Genomic DNA, 20,765 nt, shown 5'->3' with positions numbered 1-20,765 from the left:
GCTTTTTTGAAAATACATACATATGTCAAATTGTACTAAAAATATGATTTCAACTAAAATTTAAAATAAAAATTGAACTAAAAATAATATTTAAAGGCTGTTCTTATTAAAACCATTCAATGAACGACATTTCTTATCAAAAGCATAAAACTACATTCTAATTCTTCTGTAAAATTACGAAAACTTGAGCTACATCCTTTTCTTTTGGCATGATTGTAATGTTTGGTAGTCATGGTTCCCAGACAAAAAGCTTATGTGCCCTATCTAACAATATTAAAAAAAGGGTCGGGTATCAGGAGGTCTTTAGTCTATGTATGATGAAATTAGTGCGTGCTAGAAGCCTGAGAATCGGAAGATAGGCGTGCACAAGCACCAAATGGATTAGTGCCATCAAATTATATAACTTGGACGTCTGTATTACATACATTTTGTCTGTGCTCTGGAACTTTAAGACCTGAATTTCAATATTTTAATGAGGTATATACATGGCCTTGCTTAAGAAAAAGATCACAATCAGATATTCACTGAAGAAGTGAAAACATAGTTTCACATTATGAGTTAAATGATTACGAAATGAAATGATGTAAATGAAAGAGAAGAATAAAAAAAAAAACAAGCTAAGCAAACTTGAACTGTACTATCCGAGTGGTTGATGTGCTGTATGCACAATTCTGCGTCCGTAAGGGCAGGGGTTTGAGCCCTGGGGTTACAAATTATTTGGTTTGAACGGTGGTCAGCGGTGTGACTCTGTAAACTCGGTCAGAGTCGACTCAGCTCAAAATGGGTACCTAAAAAATCTGGGGCGAAACATGGAAATTGTCAGAGGATTTGCCACCAACCATGCATTGCATTCCCTACCAACGGCAGAGAATCGGGAGGCCGGTACGCGCTCTACGTGAACCATTTGCTGCATGAATTTTTTTTTATAAGCGAACAAGCTCAAGCACGAGATACCCCTTTCTTTTTGTACGACCATATTTCTGATAATACCAAGGCCTACATACCTTGATTTCAAGACTTTGACCATTATACATATTGTCATGGTCCAGACAAGAATCACATCACCTACTACTTACATCTATTCACAACAAACATCCCATCGATTTGCAAGTACATCTAATGCTTTACTACTACTTAGCCAAGCAGTAAAAACACAAATTTAATTAGAATGTTTGATAAAACAAGAGTATAATCAGGGCCGGAATTTAGTTTTTGGCACCCCTAGGCCCAAGCGTTTTGGCACCCCTAGGCACAAGCAATTTTCTTTCGTGGAGATACATAAATTTACTGGGAAATCCCCAAAAGTTCGGCGATAGTGGAAGCCCTGAGGAGAATACAACTGACTATTGATGAGCCAAAAGTAATGCAAGAGAAAGGTGATACCGAGCTCTCAGCTGCCATTCCTGGGAGACATCTGACAGTTTATAAGCGGCTCTGAAATTCGTGTGTTGTTTTTAAGTCACTTTTCTGTGAATAGGCAGCGCAATAGCAAAGTGCACCAGGCACTTTGACGATATATCACACCAGTCCAGTTTTTGTTAAGAAAAAATGATCGCTCAGTATTTTTTTTTAACCCCTTGGCATTGTGCGCCACTAGGTATGGGCCAAGTGGGCCTATGCATAAATCCTGTCCTGAGCATAATCATTTTCAAGTTAAATAGTTCTAATCCAAACATGGGCGTAAGCAGCATATTGTCTAGGGGGGGGCGTCGATAGTGTGATGGAGGGGGAGATGAAGTCATGTCGGCATGGGCGTACGTAGCTTCTTGCCTAGGGGAGGGGGCAGCTGCCCCTTACCCATTATTTATGCATTTATATTATTGAATTTGCACATAAATGTAGAACCAATATGGCCTCTGGAGTTATGAGACTGAATAACGGCATTTGTGAGGTCGAAACTTTCATAAAGATCAAAATATTGATTCTACTTCTGCAAGTAAAGTGAAGGTTAAGGGGGGCAGCAGCTGCCCCCCTGCCTCCTCCTCCCTACGCCCATGGATCCAAATGTTACTATAATTTATATTTTGTTGCACATATTTACTACTAAGAAACCAAAAACTGACCGTAATCTTTACATTAATTGAAAGAATCCATTCAAAAGCAGAGAGCCAAGAGCTGCACATAATGAAACTACTAGTGTAATTTAATCATTATGTTGTCTCATGCTTGTTTATGTGGGTATCACGCTTCTCTAAAACCACGCAAAGGCACTCTCAGAGGTACGTAAGACCGAGAATTTCTCCAAATAGAAGTAAAAAAAGGATATAAGTTGACAAGAACTTTTAATATTCAAATGACCCTTTTCTGTGGGGTAAACTTTTTTAAACCCCAAGTAATAACGAATCCCCCTTCTGTACTAACGAATTTTTCAAGCTCTCCATCCGATTCATTGAAAATTTATGAGGGCTCTGAGGGCTCTTATTTTGATTTTTCGTTTCTAGGCTTGACAGCATTGCAAATAGAGCAAGAAAATATCCAAATGACCAACGACTTGTACCGCCTTATCAAGAAATATGCTGGTCTTCGATCTGTAATTCGAGATCTTAAGGTACTAAACATCAGTTGAATTTTTTTCTTTTGTGTGTAAACTTTGGAAATAGGTTTTTCTTGGTTAAAAACAATAATTGAAATTCTAAGTATATGTCAAAAGGTTCATTTCTTAGTTAAAATCCCATTTCCTTGATAACTAAATTAATTCTGAATATTTGCTGTAATTCCTGGAAGTTGACAGATTAAAATAGAACAGTTCTGTCAAATGTTCTGTCGTGTATCTGCATATTGTGATGAATAACGTATAAGTTACCAATTTAGAATATTTGAGTCAGTTTGAATTCTGTATCTGTCCTCGCCATATGTACATTCACTGTATTATATGTATGAATAAACATTTTATACTCTAAACACAAACTATGTGATGGTTAGAGACTCTAGACATCCTCCACCGGTAGAACCCAGATAATAGGCCAACGCTACCATAAGACTCCAAAGAGAAGGAGTCTCACTTTACAGAGAAGTAGATAATTCACAGAGAAGTGAACACAGAAAGTTTACAAAGAGAAGATTGCAGTTAAAATATTCTTTTGAGGCCCGTCACCTACAGTGTCGTCGTTCCAGCTTCAGTTCCAGGTTCTAGTTCGGATCCAGTTCAGTTCAAGCTTCAGTTCCAGGTTCCAGCTCAGTTCAAGCTTCAGTTCCAGGTTCCAGTTCAGTTCAAGCTTCAGTTCCAGGTTTCAGTTCAGGTCCAGGTTCCAAGTTCCCGCTCCAATTTAAGGTTCCCGCTCCAGATTCCAGTTTTTGATAAAAAGTAAAGAACGTCGAAGGACAATTTACGAAAGTAAGTCATGCATTTTAAGTTCGCACGCGAGTAGGAAATCTGTTAGGAGTGTTGAATAACGATTTTTCCTTGTTTTTACAGCGTTGAATTAATTAATTAATTTGTTATACTAATATTTTTTTTTCTCGTTTAAAATGAGCGCAATTCCAATTTTAGATCTTTCAGATCCTGAATTCGATAAAGATATTGCTTCATCCTTTTTGAAAGAAATAAGAAGTAAATGTTTAAATGTCCCTTTGAATTTTGATTCTTTAAGTCGGGATTATAATCTCACTTCAATCTTAAAATTTTGACTACTGTGGGTAATCTAATGGCCAAAGAAAATGCCACTGTAAGAAGTAGTGTAAATATGGGGGATAATTCTGAGGATGATATAACAGATACACCTATTGAGGGTAAAAGTAACAAGGAGAATTTGAATCAAAGAGTAATTGGGTCAGTAATGGATCCCCTGGGAAATATTCCAGTTCTTTAAAATGCAAAATTTATAAAACCTTTTTTTAGCAAATTGAGAAGGTTAAAAACATTGCTAGGCTGGTCAAACTCGCAGGTGATAAATGCTGTCCCAATTAGAGTAACAGGGCCATTACTTAATTTTTTTAGGATAGAGATTCCTCCAATGTTATAAATTTAGAGGAACTTGAAAAGGAAGTGACGCAGGCATATTTACCAGGAAAGACAGCTGGAAAGAAATTCAAAGATTTAGCTGAATTAAGGTAATCATCCATTGAAACAGTGTATCAGTCGTTTTATAAGAGGGTGGAGCTTGCCAGAAAATCATATCGATCTTGGTATGGCGGATTACTAGGTTTTTCTGATAGTATAGGCCTGGATTGTTTTATTGAAGGCTCGAGACTAAATATTAAGAGATATTTATTAGAACACCAGGATGATTATAATTCCCTCTCTGAAGCGTATAAGATAGCGCAGCGTTTTAAAACTATTGAAAACGCAATTGGTGAAGAAAAGCAGGAATTTTTTCAGCAACCGTAGATACTGAATTTTGTTGGACAGGACAGAATAAAGAACTCCATCAGAACTGGCCTGATGTTAAACGTGACCAGGGGGATAGGTAGATTTTTTTTTTGCAGGATGTAGGGGTCGTATTAGGAATTTAAGCAGAAATTTTAGGACAAGAAAAATTTTTATAAGGCACTGATCTAGAAAGGTGTATTATCAAGAGGGACGAGAAATTTATTATTAGGAACCAACGTAATGAGGCGTTGTGTCGAGAGAGATGAGGCTGGTGAAGGGGCGGACGACGGTTGACCGCCGGACCAGCGGTTAACGGGTTCAGAGGATCCTGAGAAAGGAAGGTCTGAGCGGTTAATGGGTTCAGAGGATCCTGGGAAAGGAAGCTCTGAGCTCCCATGGGCAAAGAGAGAGGTAGGCGTTGGAGCACCAAACCTCGAAAACCCTGCAGGTTTCGTACCATGGAAAATAGTCGACAGGGCGGAAAAGAGCGTGCCAGAAGTCGACAGGGTGGAAAAGAGCTCCGTGCCAGAGAAAAAATAGTCGACAGGGCGGAAAATAGTTCCGTGCCAGAAGTCGATAGGGCGGAAAAGAGTTCCGTGCCAGAGAGAAAAATAGTCGACAGGGCGGAAAAGAGTTCCGTGCCAGAAGTCGACAGGGCGGAAAAGAGTTCCGTGCCAGAGAGAAAAATAGTCGACAGGGCGGAAAAGAGTTCCGTGCCAGAAGTCGACAGGGCGGAAAAGAGTTCCGTGCCAGGGGAGTGACAGATAACAATTTTGTGTCTTGGCTGTTGAAAATTTTTGACGGCCTGTTTCTGAAGCAAGGTGTTCTTTATTGTTATCCGCTAGGAGGCGTTGGCAAGGACAAAGGGTATCCTAGAATAGCTAAATTAGTCTTGCCAAGTGTCCCAGTGGATTCGGCAATAAAACTGGCTCAGGATAGGAAAACAGAGAAAATCTCAAAGAGTATAATATAATAAAAACGCTGTAGAACTACCAGTTTTTCGAGAAGGGGACTTAGTTTGAGGATAGCTTATTATAGAGAGTATTGAAACAATTATTGAGATAAGTAGAGTAAGATGATTATAGAGATTAGTATGTTATTGCAGTATAAACGGTGTTGGGAATTGATGTCAAAATGAGGATGTAGCTAGTTTTTATGCTGATTAACTAGACAGGAGAAATTCTTTCTTTGAAATAGGAAAAATAGAAAGATAAAAATGACAAGCGAAAGATGTTTGACCAACCTTTCTCAAATGATGTATTTACTTCCTTTTGATATCTTATAAATAGTAAAAGTACCGAATAATTTGGAAAAAGAAAGAATTAAAGCTTTGGGTAAAAGGAAAGTAAAGGAAAATCTCATTGTGTTACAGTTGAAGATTATCATTTTTCTTTAAGTTTTCTGTTCAAATTTAAGTTCTTTTAAAAGATATTCTGACAATGTGCAAATTTTCCTATTAGGTGTAGCTATGCGAATTTTATGCGAACTTAGCATGACAATATAAAGTGAAATGAAAGTGCCAATTTGGAAAATATAATATCTTGTGTCTTGTTGATTCAGTTTTAGTGTCAGTATTTTATTTTATGTTCTTGTTAAGTGTACCTTTGTTTGAGGATAGAAAATCGTTTTAATTTGGAAAAAAAAAAAAGATTTTGAAAACCCCGGGGAAAATCTGTAAACTTTGGAAATAGGTTTTTCTTGGTTAAAACCAATAATTAAAATTCTAAGTCTAAAATTCATTCACTGTATTATATGTATAAATAAACATTTTATACTCTAAACATAAACTATGTGATGGTTAGAGACTCTAGACATCCTCCACCGGTAGAACCCAGATAATAGGCCAACGCTACCATAAGACTTTACAAAGAGACTTTACATAAGAGTTTACAAAGAGAAGATTGCAGTTAACATATTCTTTTGAGGCCCGTCACCTACAGTGTTTTCGTTCCAGCTTCAGTTCCAGGTTCCATAAGACTCCAAAGAGAAGAAGTCTCACTTTACAGAGAAGTAAACACAGAAACTTTACATGTGGAAGAAATTTAAGTTGGGTTTATATACCAGATTAAGTTGTTGTTTATTATACACGATGGATTATGACATAATATATTCAAACAGTAGAGAAAGGGGGTACAAAAAAACATAAAAACAAAGGTATGGAAAAAAAAACTAAAAAAAAACCAACAAAACAGGAAATCCACTCCTACTATTTATGGGTTATATTTTTTTTTCAAACTCAACCTTACTTATCCCTCTAACCGGAAAAGCGTATGAATATCTAACTTCTACTGGAAACGAGCTAGTTACTTAAGTGGGCGTTTTGACGCTGGATTCTGTCTTAGACTCTGTCCATGTGTCCCGCTCAGAATGGTTGAAAGCTGAAAATAGGAACTTTCGAGCAACGTTTTCAGAACTGAAAACACCTATTTAAGTGACAATTATAATTGTGAATTTCCTATTCCTGAAAATACCCTGGACAACCATTCTGAGCAGGAAACTTGGACAGTGTGAGACCGAATCCAGCGTGTGAACGCCCACTAAACAATCTACGACGGTAAATGACTTAAAGATAACTTTAATAAAGTTTATCTTGCCGCACACGAGGGATTTCTAAATAATACAAAGAATTAAATTTTAGAATTGATAACCTAAACAACAGATAATATGTTTATATCTCTCCAATAAATATTTTCTGCCAAGGCCGTACCCAACGGGCGGGGCTAGGGGGTTTGACCCCCCACCCCTCTGAAATGTTTTTCCATCTCGTAAGAACATGACAAAAATGAAAATAAAAAAATGTATACATTTTTTTTTTAATTTGTATCCCCGCTCCCTGAAAACAAAAATCCTGGATACGTTCTTGTTTTCTTCAAATAATGAAGAGCTGCCCCTATATTGGAACCATCTCTTATTTTGTTATGCGTATAGTTTACAAGCCAAGCGGGATTTACTAAGTAACCAAACCATTGCCTTTGTGTGTGTGTACCTCAACTAATCAAAAAGACCAACAATTTAAGCATCCCTTAATAGTTTCAAACTAATACCCTAGTGTCTCATTTGTATTTGTTTTATCAATGATCGGCTGTTAAATCAATATTATCATTTTCTTTTGTTTGATCACTTTACAAATATAATTAAGGTATTGGATTTTAGTAAAATATAGTATAGTAGTGGATTTAACCCCTGTCTGTGAAAGATCTTGGTTTAGATCAATGGTTCTCAAACTGTTCAAGACACTGTACCCCTTTTTACCCACAAAACATGTTAGGTACCCCTTCTCAGTTACCGGTACTAAGTAAACTTTAGCTAAAATATAACTAACATTGCCAGTCATAGAGTTAAAGAGTTGTTTCATTTTTTGTTGGCCGGCCACGTACCCCATAAAATATTTTGCGTACCCCCAAGGGGTGCACGTACCAGAGATTGAGAACCACAGGATTATATTATATTGGGTAGCCCACCCCACCCATTTTCATTTTATTCGGCGTTTATGAGAAAGAAATAATAAGCCTAGAGCACCATCAAATGAAACCAGACGAATACGTTAAAACTGAACAAATGAACTTTCTGAACGAGTGAACTAATAAAAACTCGGACTTATACTATTTTTGGAATAAAACTATTCTTTTTCAAAGTTCGGTTAAATTAAAACACTAATTTCCCTTCATCACAATCTTCCATTTTTTATGGTATACTTAATGATTTTATCAGCGCCGCATCCACGGAATTACCAGTAGTAATCAAGGTTATACTTTGGGTAGATTATGTTCCATCCTGTGTTATTTGTCCCACTTTACATTCCATGGCACCTTTCCCTGGCACCTTTCCACTAGACTGATCATTGCTTATGGAATTATACAAAACCTACCAGACAAGTTTTTTTTGACATAATTTACGTGGACTAGATTTCTATTTCATGATATACATGTTTTTTTTTAGGGCAAATCCGTGTCAGAAAAACCGGTGCGTCTTTTTTAGCTGTCCAAATATTCAATTATTTTTTTGTATATATTCAGGTTTCAGATTAGAATTTTCTACAGTTTGAATAGTTCATTCAATCTACTAGTATCAATATTTTTGCAATCATTTACATAGATATGGAATATTCTAAGCGACTTCTGGTGAGTAAAATTTTCTAATTATTATAATAAAAAGAAATCTATTTTTTTGTCTCGCCATTAAGTTAAGGAAGAATTTCCTTACTTACGCCCTTTTTTTCACTCTGCTGTTAGCTCTTTTAAAAAGCTTCCTTCTTTTAAATCTTAAACAGTCCATGTATTTCAATTTTAGTAAATATTCAAAAGAGAGAGGTAGAATAGATATCTCTTTTGAAAATGCTAAAAAAAAATACTACTAAGGCCTTCGACAGTATTGATAGGATTTTCATGTGCTTAGAACTGTTAAAGGTAGGCTTACTAAGACTTTTCTTTAGGATACTAGCTGATATGTATAGAAAGACATTTGGTATAGTTAAAGTTTTAGGGAAGGGATTATCGTCGCCGTTTGAAATTAGAAAAGGAGTAAAACAGGGTAGTAGTAGTATTTCGCTTAGGTTGTTCACGTTGTATATAAATGATATTGTTGACCATTTTAAAAAAAAGGTATGGGGGCTCCTACGGTGTCACTAGGGAACCTGACATTATCTCTGTTGCTTTTTTGCTGATGATGATGCGGTGTTAATAGGCTAGTCACCAGAGGAGCTCCAAATCTTATTGAGTATACTAGAAGAATATTCAGATAGAAAGAAACTAGTCTTGAATATTAAAAAGACTGAGATTGTGATTTTTAGAGGAATTCGCGTGAATAATGACGATCAAAAAGTAGAATTTTATTATAAAGGTGAAAATGTAAAAAAGAGCGAAAATTTTAAATATTTGGGAGTAACACTTTCATTAAATGGAGGATGGAAAGAGCATGTAAAAGAGATGATTAAGAGAGGGAAAGCAGTTTCAGCTGCCATTTTACGTAATTCAAGGCTTTCAAGTATAAAATATCTAAAAATGCATAAATATGTTTTTTTCAGGGGGACTTAACCCCCCTTCCCTCCAAACTCAAAATTTTACAAATTTTACTTTAAAAGCTTTTCCTTTTAAATATTTCTAAAGTGCTAAGAGACATAGAGCTCTACAAACACCAGAATAAACTTTAGAGGGCAATTTATCTGTACAAGAGGGCATATTATTTCGTTACTAAATTTTTTCTTCTTTTTTAGGGATGTTGAGGTGGATTCATGCAATTACCCTCCCTCCGAAAAGAGACCAAGATGGGGTGATAACACATCAATGCAAACTGCAAAACCATCAGTCATCAGATATGCCAGTTCCAATACAAGTTCGATGGACCAGCCAGGAGCCTCTCACGCCAGTGTTAGCTCTGCGCAAACCTCTACGCAACCTGGGAGGAAATTGAAAATAGAGTGGGAGGCTTCTCATAATGCCTCATCCCAGTCTACTCAAGATCGTGAGGTTGACCCCCTTCATGCTTTGCCAGGGACTTCAGGTGTGGAAGCCCAGTCAGAATTTGTAAGTATGTATACAATTTTTTTTTCTTTCCGTGTTTTCAAAAATAAGGCAAATTTTCTCAAGCGCATAACTTTTGATGAGTAAAACTTAAATTTGTTTCTAAACTATTCTATAGTAATCCTATTTCATTTTCTTTCATTAACCGAATTAGCAGTATATAAAAGAATGATTATAACACGGAAGTAGAAAATAGCTTATCATACTTTTCTATAGATTTATAAAACTTTACCTCTAATTTCTCTTTTAAGCAAGATGTTTTCTAATGCAAAAATCCAATTATTTCTTTAAACAAATCACTATTTCACACTTGATGGTTGATCAAGCGTTCTTAAACTAAGATATGTTTTTGCACTTATCTTCGCGCATATTTAATCATTTTATCAAAATAACCCATCGGGAAAGCTTGAATGTTAATCCGACAGGTATAAATTTGAATGTTAATCGCTCGCTCGCTACAAAGTGGGTTTCAAATTACAGGAGGTTTCTTATCTTAGATGAAAAGAGAGATATTAACACAGGAAAAATCGCATAAATTGGTTCCACAGCGCATTTCTATCTGATGCTGTTTCAGCAGCACCTTATAGGCTAATAGAATATAGGCTAAGGGGTTAGAAACGCAATTTCAACCTGTAACAATATTTCAGCGTGTGTGTGTGTGTGTGTGTGTGTGTGTGTGTGTGTGTGTGTGTGTGTGTGTGTGTGTGTGTGTGTGTGTGTGTGTGTGTGTGTGTGTGTGTGTGTGTGTGTGTGTGTGTGTGTGTGTGTGTGTGTGTGTGTGTGTGTGTGTGTGTGTGTGTGTGTGTGTGTGTGTGTGTGTGTGTGTGTGTGTGTGTGTGTGTGTGTGTGTGTGTGTGTGTGTGTGTGTGTGTGTGTGTGTGTGTGTGTGTGTGTGTGTGTGTGTGTGTGTGTGTGTGTGTGTGTGTGTGTGTGTGTGTGTGTGTGTGTGTGTGTGTGTGTGTGTGTGTGTGTGTGTGTGTGTGTGTGTGTGTGTGTGTGTGTGTGTGTGTGTGTGTGTGTGTGTGTGTGTGTGTGTGTGTGTGTGTGTGTGTGTGTGTGTGTGTGTGTGTGTGTGTGTGTGTGTGTGTGTGTGTGTGTGTGTGTGTGTGTGTGTGTGTGTGTGTGTGTGTGTGTGTGTTTATGTGTGTGTGTGTGTTTGTGTGTGTGTGTGTGTGTGTGTGTGTGTGTGTGTGTGTTTGTGTGTGTGTGTGTGTGTGTGTGTGTGTGTGTGAGTTAGTGAGTGTGCGTGCGCGCATGCATGGGTGTGTGTGCAAGCATGTGCGCATGTGTGCGTGTGTTATTAAAAAAATTTGTAATTTATTATGTATTGTTTTGTAAATAATGCTATAAGCAAAAATTTGTAATTTATTACGCATTTGTTTGATAAATTCAAATCCAATTAAGAAAAAAATTGTTTGATAAAAAAAAGAAAAAAAGAAAAGTGTGTTATAATTGTGATAAAACTTTCGTCAAAGAAAAAAAACTTAATCCATTCATTTTCTAGTTTCAGGGGGAAGCTTTGAAAACTTCTGCCTTCCCTGGTCCGGGACTTCAAAGTATCATGGGTAATTATCCCCTCTCGCCGGATGATGATGTTAGTGAAGGTACGTTATTTTATATCCCCCTGGTTTTTCAATTTACAGCTGAAGAAATGGACAGTCTTATGCAAATTGTTGGGCCTAATTTTTCCGGGGACACTTTTAACGACAACTTTACAATTAGTGAATTGGATCCTGTGCAAATAGGTGCAGGACATGAAAATAGTGTCACGTCTCCGGAACTACGTGAATTTTATGTGTTAGAATCTGCTCTAAATCACTAACAAACATACAGAGTAGATTTTAACCCTCCCAAGGAAAACGCGACTGTCGGTGACATTATTTTCACAGGCCCTGTGAACGATCTCAATAGCAACATCGACAGAACTCGAGGAAAAATCGAGATTCATATTCAGAAATGGGAGGGTCAAAGGGGGGTTAAAGCATCAGTTAATCAAAAAGTTCATTTACAAAAGGGGACATCCGGGGATATTTTTTATTTTCATTTTTCAACTGGCAACCAGACTTTTTACCCAGGTCTAAATGAATTTGAAGACAACTTTTTTAACTGGGTAAATAAACTAATTTCGACTTTGGACACGTTTAATGAGAGGGGAAGTGGGTCCACAATTTTATACATTGAACACACGGATCTGAATCTCAGTAGATTTAAAAAAAACTTTATTTTAAGAGGGGCGGGGGGTAACAAAATAAAATGCCACCCAGATTTGTCGGCTACAGGAGGGGTTCAGGGTTTCAAGCTTAAAACGGGGCTGCAATGCTTTAAATATGCGTTTTTAGCAGGAGCCCATAAAACATTAAACGAAGATTCAACAATGAAAAATCTCGACTGACTTGCTCGCAACGGTGTAAAAAATTTCCCTAAAGTAATTTTTTTTTGTTTAGTAGTAATGTATCCGTTGTACTTGAAAGAAATAAAGCTTAGGCTAGAACCAAATGTAAAATCTGGGGGGGGGGGGGGTCGTTCTCTGGTACGACACAGAATTTGTAGATGGGGAAAAAAACCAAATAAAAAAGGGGTTTTGTATTCAGTGAGGACAACGATGGTGGAAAATGTTAAAAATTGGGTTTGGGTTATTTATGAGCCTCCCAAAGATGTAAATTCGTATGGTCATTTTTTCCCCGTTACAGCAATAAGTCGACTCCTATCCCAAGGTGTGAAGAAAGGAGAACGTTTCTATTGCCCCAGGTGCCTTTCCCCATTTCGAAATGAACAAACATTCTCGGATCACATGGGGCATTGCAAAATTCATGGCAATCAAAGAATTGAAATGCCGGCAGAAGGCAAAGATACTTTACAATTTAAAAAGTTCTAAAGTTCTATTCTACAAGCTGATAAAGTGTCTATAGGCTGTGAATCAAGATCGATTTAGATATCGGGTACATCAATGTCAAATAATGTCATAGAATATAAACTCGTCGCATGTTTCTATGCGCACGCCCGTTGCGAATCCAACAATAAAATGCAGTTGGAAGAGTTTTTTTTTTACTATGGATGAGGAGGGTAGCATGGAAAAGCTATTGGTGTGTTTAATAAAAACCGCAGCCGACGCGATTTCACGTTTGCGTCAGATCAGTTACCCAGTTATATTGTCAGATAAAGAGCAACTGGTACTGGAAAAGGGGACAATTTGCTGGGTTTTTAGAGGTGCTCTTGCCCCAAAAATCGTGGTCCAGGATCACGACCGCCTTATTGATCCCAATTCGAAGGGAAAAAGTAACTTTCGGGGGGTGGGCTCACAATTCATGTAATTTAAAAATTAAACAACAACTTTTTCTTCCGGTTTCTATACATAACTCTAACTACGATCTGAAGTATGTGCTACCAGCATTGGCGCATCTTCAAAGAAATGGAACAGTGGATGATGATGCATGGGTGATAGACAGCTTTTCCTACAAAATCATACCTAAATCATCGGAAAAGTTGCTTGTTTTGGAATTATTGTGGAAATTTGTTGAAGCCGACGTTGAGTACACGAATAAAATTCACTTTTTGGATTCCTACGGTTTTTTCCCTAAATCGTTCAGCGAATTAATTCAGGAGCAGAAAAATGATCACGGCTGCAGCGCTTTCCCTCATCGCAAGCAACATTTTCCAAATGATTTATATGAGTTTTTCACCGTCAAGAGTATATATCCTGTTGAATATTATTGTTCCATGTCGAGATTCGCCAAAGAAACTATTCCTCCAATTGGATCGTTTTACGACAGTCTACACGATCGTAGTTGCACCCCCGATGAATACAGTTTTGCTAAAAAAGTTTAAAGTGTAAAAATGGGTTTGACTACTGCAAGCTGTATTTGTCGAGTGACGTGTTAACTCTGTTAGACATTTAGTGTAAAAATACGGACAAAATCTATGAGGAATTTAATCTTGATTTGGGCTATTATTTTTCATCTCCTCATCTGGTGATGGACCTCATCCTAAAAATTAGTGGGGAAAAAAGTTTGCTAATCACAGACATTGATCAGCACCTGTTCATTGAAAAGTCAATGAGGGGTGGTTTTGTTTTTAACGGAGATTGTATCTTGGAAACTGATCCAACAGGAGAAGAAGACGGGGACAAAATCGTAAGCAGTTTTCCTTGATGTGAATTCTCTCTGACCCTTGGCCATGTCCCATTATGCGCGGCCTTGCGGTGACTATAAATGGCTCAATGACCCTGAAGCTCCCCAATTCTCCAACCTTGACAGTGTTCAGGAGAATGGTTCGGTTGGACGGTTATTTTAAATTGATGGAGAGAAACCAGTCGAGCTTCATGATTCAGTAAAGGATTTTGTTTTTCCGTGCATCAATAGACCTGTGACTAGGGACTCTTTGAGTCCTCGCAATAGGTGTTTAGTCGAGGTGGACGGATTGCATTGGTCACCTTCAAAACAAAAACTTATTGCTGATCTTCTACCAAAAAAAACATAGTTGTATATCATGTAGCTTTAAAATGGATGTTCAACAACGGTTTCAACGTCACAAAGGTTCACAGAGCACTCCAGTTTAGTCAAAAACCCTATCTGAAAACGTTTGTTGACACTTTTGTCACTAAACGTTCTGCAGCGCAGACGAAAGCCGAAAAAGAAATTTATAAACTTATTTTGAATTCAGCTTTCGGCAAATAGTTTGAGAGTGTTTGCAATAGGAATCGCTGTGACGTTGTGACCGATCCTAAACAATGTGCTCGAATTATTGCCAATCCAAATTACACTTCCTTCACAATCATTGGCCCGGACAGCATATCCACAATACCATTTTGCCGTGTCGTGATCAATATATCAATAAATTGTGTAAATGCATTTGGACCACGACGTAAAAGCTTCATACAATAGTCTAATAATGGAGAATCAGTTTTCATTATATCCACAAGCATTCCCTGAGAAAATATCTTCCTTTGAATGGACAGCTCTAAAAAATCGTCATCTAGAATCAAACGCTTGCCCATAAGAACTAGATTGCTTATGAGTCGTTCTTTCTCAAATTTATCCATTGTGTAGAGTCCTAACTCTCTCACAACCAACTTCAGACTAATCTGAATTTTTTTTTTCTACTCTAAAAAATATATGCTAGTCTACTATAGAAAGAAAAAAATATCATTGATTTAGAAACATTTTTATTGAACATAATTACAATAATAATAATAATCACTGATGCATTTTGTTCTCATCAATATATTTTGATAGGACATCTAATGCTGACCGAAGTTTATTTATATGGAGAATATTCACTTTTCCCGCAAAACATAGCTGCTCCTCCTGCTTAAATTTTCTTAATGAATGCTTAACGTATCTGGCATACATAGTGTCCCATTCAAGGCATCGTCTACAACCAGTGGTTATTTCCACAGCCACATTGGGTACTCGTATATCGTTGCTGCTATTGTCAGCTCCATCACTTATCTCCAATAATGTAAATGCACCACTCATTTTTCTCTACTAATATCCTCGCAAATAAACTATTCTCTTTGAATTCAATTATCTTACTAATATGAATTGTAAAGAAAACTATTCCTTTTATTCAAATCCCCTTCACCAATCAAGTTATCGTATATGGAGTAAACTCCGCTCTCTGATTGGCTCATAAAAAACAGATGTTACCTTAAAAAACCAGTTCGGTTGAGTTATATAATTTCGTGCATGCCCCCAAAACATGTTTGACTACTTTATATAATATGAGTTTTTTTTTTAAGAATGTACACGTGATCTCATGACGTACATTCATTGTGCAATTGACAACAAAAACAGAAAAAAAACCGTTTGAGGACATTATATTATTACGACCAAACTCTCAAAACATGTTTGACCACATTATACACTGCCAAATAATCAATCTGGTAATCTGCCATGGAAAGGTGCCATGGAATGTAAAGTGGGACAAATAACACAGGATGGAACATAATCTACCCAAAGTATAACCTTGATTACTACTATTACCCGGTCTTAACCCCCCCCCCCAAATTTTTGTTGATTCGTACAAAATACCAAAAATTCATGAAAAACATTTTGTTGCGTTGTTAAATTCTTGGTACCCTCCCCTCTCGAACAAAAATACCTCCCCCCTCCTAAACAGAAATCCTGGATACTTTCTTGGATTTCATAATTTTCTGTATTCGGGTGGATATTACAAGTAAAGGCAAAACGGGTTTTTGACCTATTATGAAAATCGTCCCGAGGTCAACAAAACATAGAAGGGGCTTATGCATCACCATCGATCACCATTATATATCAATACTGAGGTATTTCACACTTACAGGCTAGTGTAAAATTGATTTTTTGGGGCAATATAGAAAAATAGAAATCGCAAGATTTGCTTCTTAAACCGTTGAAAATTAACTCTTAATTAAAACAATTTCTTAATTCAATTTTCATAGTACTATGCCTTTCTTTGCCATGTTATTTCATTAAGATCAAGGGGATTCACATTACTTACAATAGTCTGAAATTCAATTTCTTGTGAAGCTTTTAAAATGCTTCTTCGCTATTCATGAAAACTAGGTTCCCCAGGAATGGGTTTTTCTTATTGTTTTCATCTTTTTCTCCGGAAAGAGTAATAAACAAGAAATAAAATAAAATCAACGATGTATCAACGAGGTTGATTAACTTTCCCAAGAAATTTAAAGGATTAAAATAGGAAATCTGGTTTAAACCATATTTAAAAAAATAGGTGCTTATGTTAGGGTTTTGTCAGAGGGTTTCATGGTCAAGCTCCTTTTTGAAATGTAGGAGAAGTGCAGATTGTTTGTACGGAAAATTATTATTTTCTAATGATAAATTAGAATCCAATTAAGATAAAAATTGTTTGATAAAAAAAGAAAAAAAAGAAAAGTGTGTTATAATTGTGATAAAACTTTCGTCAAAGAAAAAAAACTTAATCCATTCATTTTCTAGTTTCAGGGGGAAGCTGTGAAAACTTCTGCCTTCCCTGGTCCGGGACTTCAAAGTATCATGTGTAATTGTCCCCTCTCGCCGGATGATGATGTTAGTGAAGGTACGTTATTTGATATCCCCCTGGATTTTCAATTTACAGCTGAAGAAATGGACAGTCTTATGCAAATTGTTGGGCCTAATTTTTCCGGGGACACTTTTAACGATAACTTTACTATTAGTGAATTGGATCCTGTACAATTAGGTGCAGGACATGAAAATAGTGTCACATCCCCGGAACTACGTGAATTTTATGTATTAGAGTGTGCTATAGGTCTCCTGCAAACATATAAAGTAGATTTTAATCCTCCCAAGGAAAACTCAACTGTCGGGGGCATTATTTTAACTGGCCCCGTGAACTATCTCCATAGAAGCATCGACAAAACTCGAGGAACAATTGAGATTTAGATTCAGAATTGGGGGGGTCAAGGGGGGGTTAAAGCATCAGTGAATCAAGAAGTTTATTTACAAAAGGGAACATCTGGGGATATTTTTTATTTTCATTTTTCAACTGGTAACCAGACTTTTTACCCAGGTCTAAACGAATTTGAAGACAACTTTTTTAACTGGGTAAATAAACTAATTTCGACTTTGGACACGTTTAATGAGAGGGGAAGTGGGTCCACAATTTTATACATTGAATATATGGATCTGAATCACAGTATATTTAAAAAAAACTTTATATTAAGAGGGGCGGGGGGTAACAAAATAAAATGCCACCCAGATTTGTCGGCTACAGGAGGGGTTCAGGGTTTCAAGTTTGAAACGGGGCTGCAATGCTTTAAATATGCGTTTTTAGCAGGAGCCCATAAAACATTAAACGAAGATTCAACAATAAAAAATCTCGACGGACTTGCACGAACGGTGGAAAAAATTTCCCTAAAGTAAATTTTGATTGTTTAGAGGGGAAGTGTCCGGTGTCCTTGAAAGAAATAAGCATATTCGAGAAAGCAAATGAAAATCTTGGGGGGGGGGTGGTCGTTCTCCAGTATGACACTGAGTTTGAAGATGGGGGAAAAAACAAATAAAAAAAGGGTTTTGTATTCAGTGAGAATACCGATGGTGGATAATGTTAAAAATTGGGAATGGGTTATTTACGAGCCCCCCAAAGATATAAATTCGTATGGTAATTTTTTCCCCGTTACAGCAATAAGTTGACTTCTATCCCATTGTGTGAAGAAAGGGGAATGTTTCCATTGCCCCAGGTGCTTTTCCCCATTCCGAAATGAACAAACATTCTCAGATCACATGAGCCATTGGAAAATCCATGGGAATCAAAGAATTGAAATGCTAGCAGAAGGCAAAGACACTTTACAATTTAAAAATTTCCAAAATTCCCTGCTACAAGTTGATAAAGTGTGTTTGGATTGTGAAACAAGACTGGTTGAGGTATCAGACCCATCAAGGCCAAATATAGTCAAGGAACACAAACTAGTTGCGTGTTTCTACGCAAACGCCCGTCGTGATTCCAACAATAAAATGCAATTGGAAGAGTTTTTTTTTACTATGGATGATGAAGGCAGCATGGAAAAGTTATTGGTATCTTTAATAAAAACAGTAAACAACGCAAAGTCACGTTTGCGTCACATCAGCTCCCAACTTAAAGTTTCAGGTAAAGAGAAGATGGTATTAGAAAAGGGGACAATTTTTTTGATTGTTAGGGATGCTCTTGCCCAAAAAGATACAGTCCAGGATCATGATAGCGTTATTGATCGCAATTCAAAGGGAAAAAGTAAATTTTGGGGATAGGCTCAGAATTCATGTAATTTAAAAATTAAACAGCAACTTTTTCTTCCGGTTTTTATATTTAACTCTAACTACGTTCTGAAGTATATGCTACCAGAATTGGCGCATCTTCAAAGAAACGGAACAGTGGATGATGATGCATGGGTGATAGACAGCTTTTCCTACAAAATCATTCCTAAATCAGCGGAAAAGTTGCTTGTTTTGGAATCAATGTGGAAATTTGTTGAACACGGCTTTGATTCCACGAATAAAATTCACTTTTTAGATTCCTACGATTTTTTCCCTAAATCATTGAGCGAATTAATACATGTGCAGAAAAACGATGACGGCTCCAATGCTTTCCCCCTTCTCAAGCAACAATTTCCAAATGATTTATATGATTTGTTGACGGTCAAGGGCATATATCCTTATGATTATTATTGTTCCATGTCGAGATTCACCGAGGAAGCTATTCCTCCAATTGAATCGTTTTACGACAGTCTACACGATCGTAGGTGCACCCCCGATGAATACAGTTTTGCTAAAAAAGTTTGGGCAGAGGGAGGGTGTAAAAATGGGTTTGACTACTGCAAGCTGTATTTGTCGAGTGACGTCTTAACTCTGTTAGACATTATGTGTAAAAATACGGACAAAATCTATGAGTAATTTAATCTTGATTTGGGCTATTATTTTTCATCTCCTCATCTAGTGATGGACCTCATCCTAAAAATTAGTGGGGAAAAAATTTGGCTAATCACAGACATTGATCAGCACCTGTTCATTGAAAAGTCAATGAGGGGTGGTTTTGTTTTTAACGGGGATCGTATCTTGGAAACTGATCCAACAGGAGAGAAGACGGGGACAAAATCGGATGCAGTTTTCCTTGATATGAATTCTCTCTTCCCCTCGGCCATGTCCCATTATGCGCTACCTTGCGGTGACTATAAATGGCTCAATGACCCTCAAGCTCCCCATTTCCCCAACATTGACAGTTTTGAGGAGAATGGACCGGTTGGATGGTTTTTTGAAATTGATGGAGAGATACCAGTCAAACTTCAAGATTCAGTAAAGGATTTTGTTTTCCCATGCATCAATAGACCTGTGACTAAGGACTCTTTGAGCCCTCGCAATAGGCGTTTAGTCGAGGCGGACGGATTGCATTTGACACCTTCAAAACAAAAACTAATTGCTGACCTTCTCCCAAAAAAAATATAGTTGTATATCATATAGCTTTAAAATAGATGTGCAACAACGGTTTCAATGTCACAATGGTTCACAAAGCACTCCAGTTTAGCCAAAACCCTATCTAAAAATGTTTGTTGACACTTTTGTCAACAAACGTTCTGCAGCGCAGACGAAAGCAGAACAAGAAATTTATAACCTCATTTTGAATTCGGCTTTCGGCAAAATGTGTGAGAGTGTTCGCAATAGGAATCGTTGTGACGTCATGACCGATCCCGAACAATGTGCTCGAATTATTGCCGATCCAAATTACACTTCCTTCACAATCATTGGCCCGGACATGGTACTATTGAATAGGAAAAAAAGACGCATTGTCTTGAATAAAAATATTGCTGCAGGAAGTGTGATCTTTGAGATCTCTAAAAAGCTCATGTTGGAATTCTACTACAATGTGTCTAGGGTACAGTGGCCGGAAAAGGGGCAAGTAGAGGTCTGCTACGGGGACACGGATTCTCTACTGTTAAAAGTAAAAACCCCAAATATAATTGATGATTTGGCGCACGGTGAAATTATCAGCTCACGGATGGACTACCTCAATTGGAGTAGTCTTTACCCAGAGCTAGTGAAACGTCGGGCACCAAATCAGTTTTTATTTTTTAAATCTGAAACGGGAAGCGACATGATTTCCCGTGGTATGTTTGTAAGTCCGAAGGTGTACTTTATACAAACTTATGACGAGGAAATCAAGAAATGTTGCAAAGGAGTGCCCACGCGCTATGTGGATAAGAATTTTGACATGGACATTTATAGTAATTGTATTGTTCAAAATACAATTCCACGAGCCAAATTGCTGGCAATTCGTTCTCTAAAATACAGAAACTTTACTGTAAATGTAGAAAAAATTGCCATGAGTACCATCTCTGACAAGGTTTATGTTTGTCAAGACGGTGTGACCACCCTCCCTCTTGGTCACTATTTAAGTTCAGACCGGGCCGAATGTGTTACCCATAGGGAAAGTCTCGGTTTAAATAAAGTCCTGTAAATTATTTCCTAAAACCT

General features: G+C 37.2%; 1 protein-coding gene across 1 annotated transcript in view; it reads left to right on the top strand.

Moving 5' to 3' along the window:
- The window catches only part of LOC148952345 (uncharacterized), a 137,444-nt gene that overhangs the window by 103,165 nt on the left and 13,514 nt on the right, over nt 1–20,765 (top strand). The window contains exon 5 of the mRNA XM_089088939.1: nt 2,442–2,548. Within this exon, the coding sequence (XP_088945065.1) occupies nt 2,442–2,548 (107 nt within the window). The remainder of the gene's footprint in view (nt 1–2,441; nt 2,549–20,765) is intronic.

This window comes from Artemia sp. Qi Xiang Cuo, chromosome 5 (genome assembly GCF_049724085.1).
Source record: "Artemia sp. Qi Xiang Cuo chromosome 5, ASM4972408v1, whole genome shotgun sequence".
Taxonomy (NCBI): Eukaryota; Metazoa; Arthropoda; class Branchiopoda; order Anostraca; family Artemiidae; genus Artemia; species Artemia sp. Qi Xiang Cuo.
This window is presented reverse-complemented; position numbering and strand designations above follow the sequence as displayed.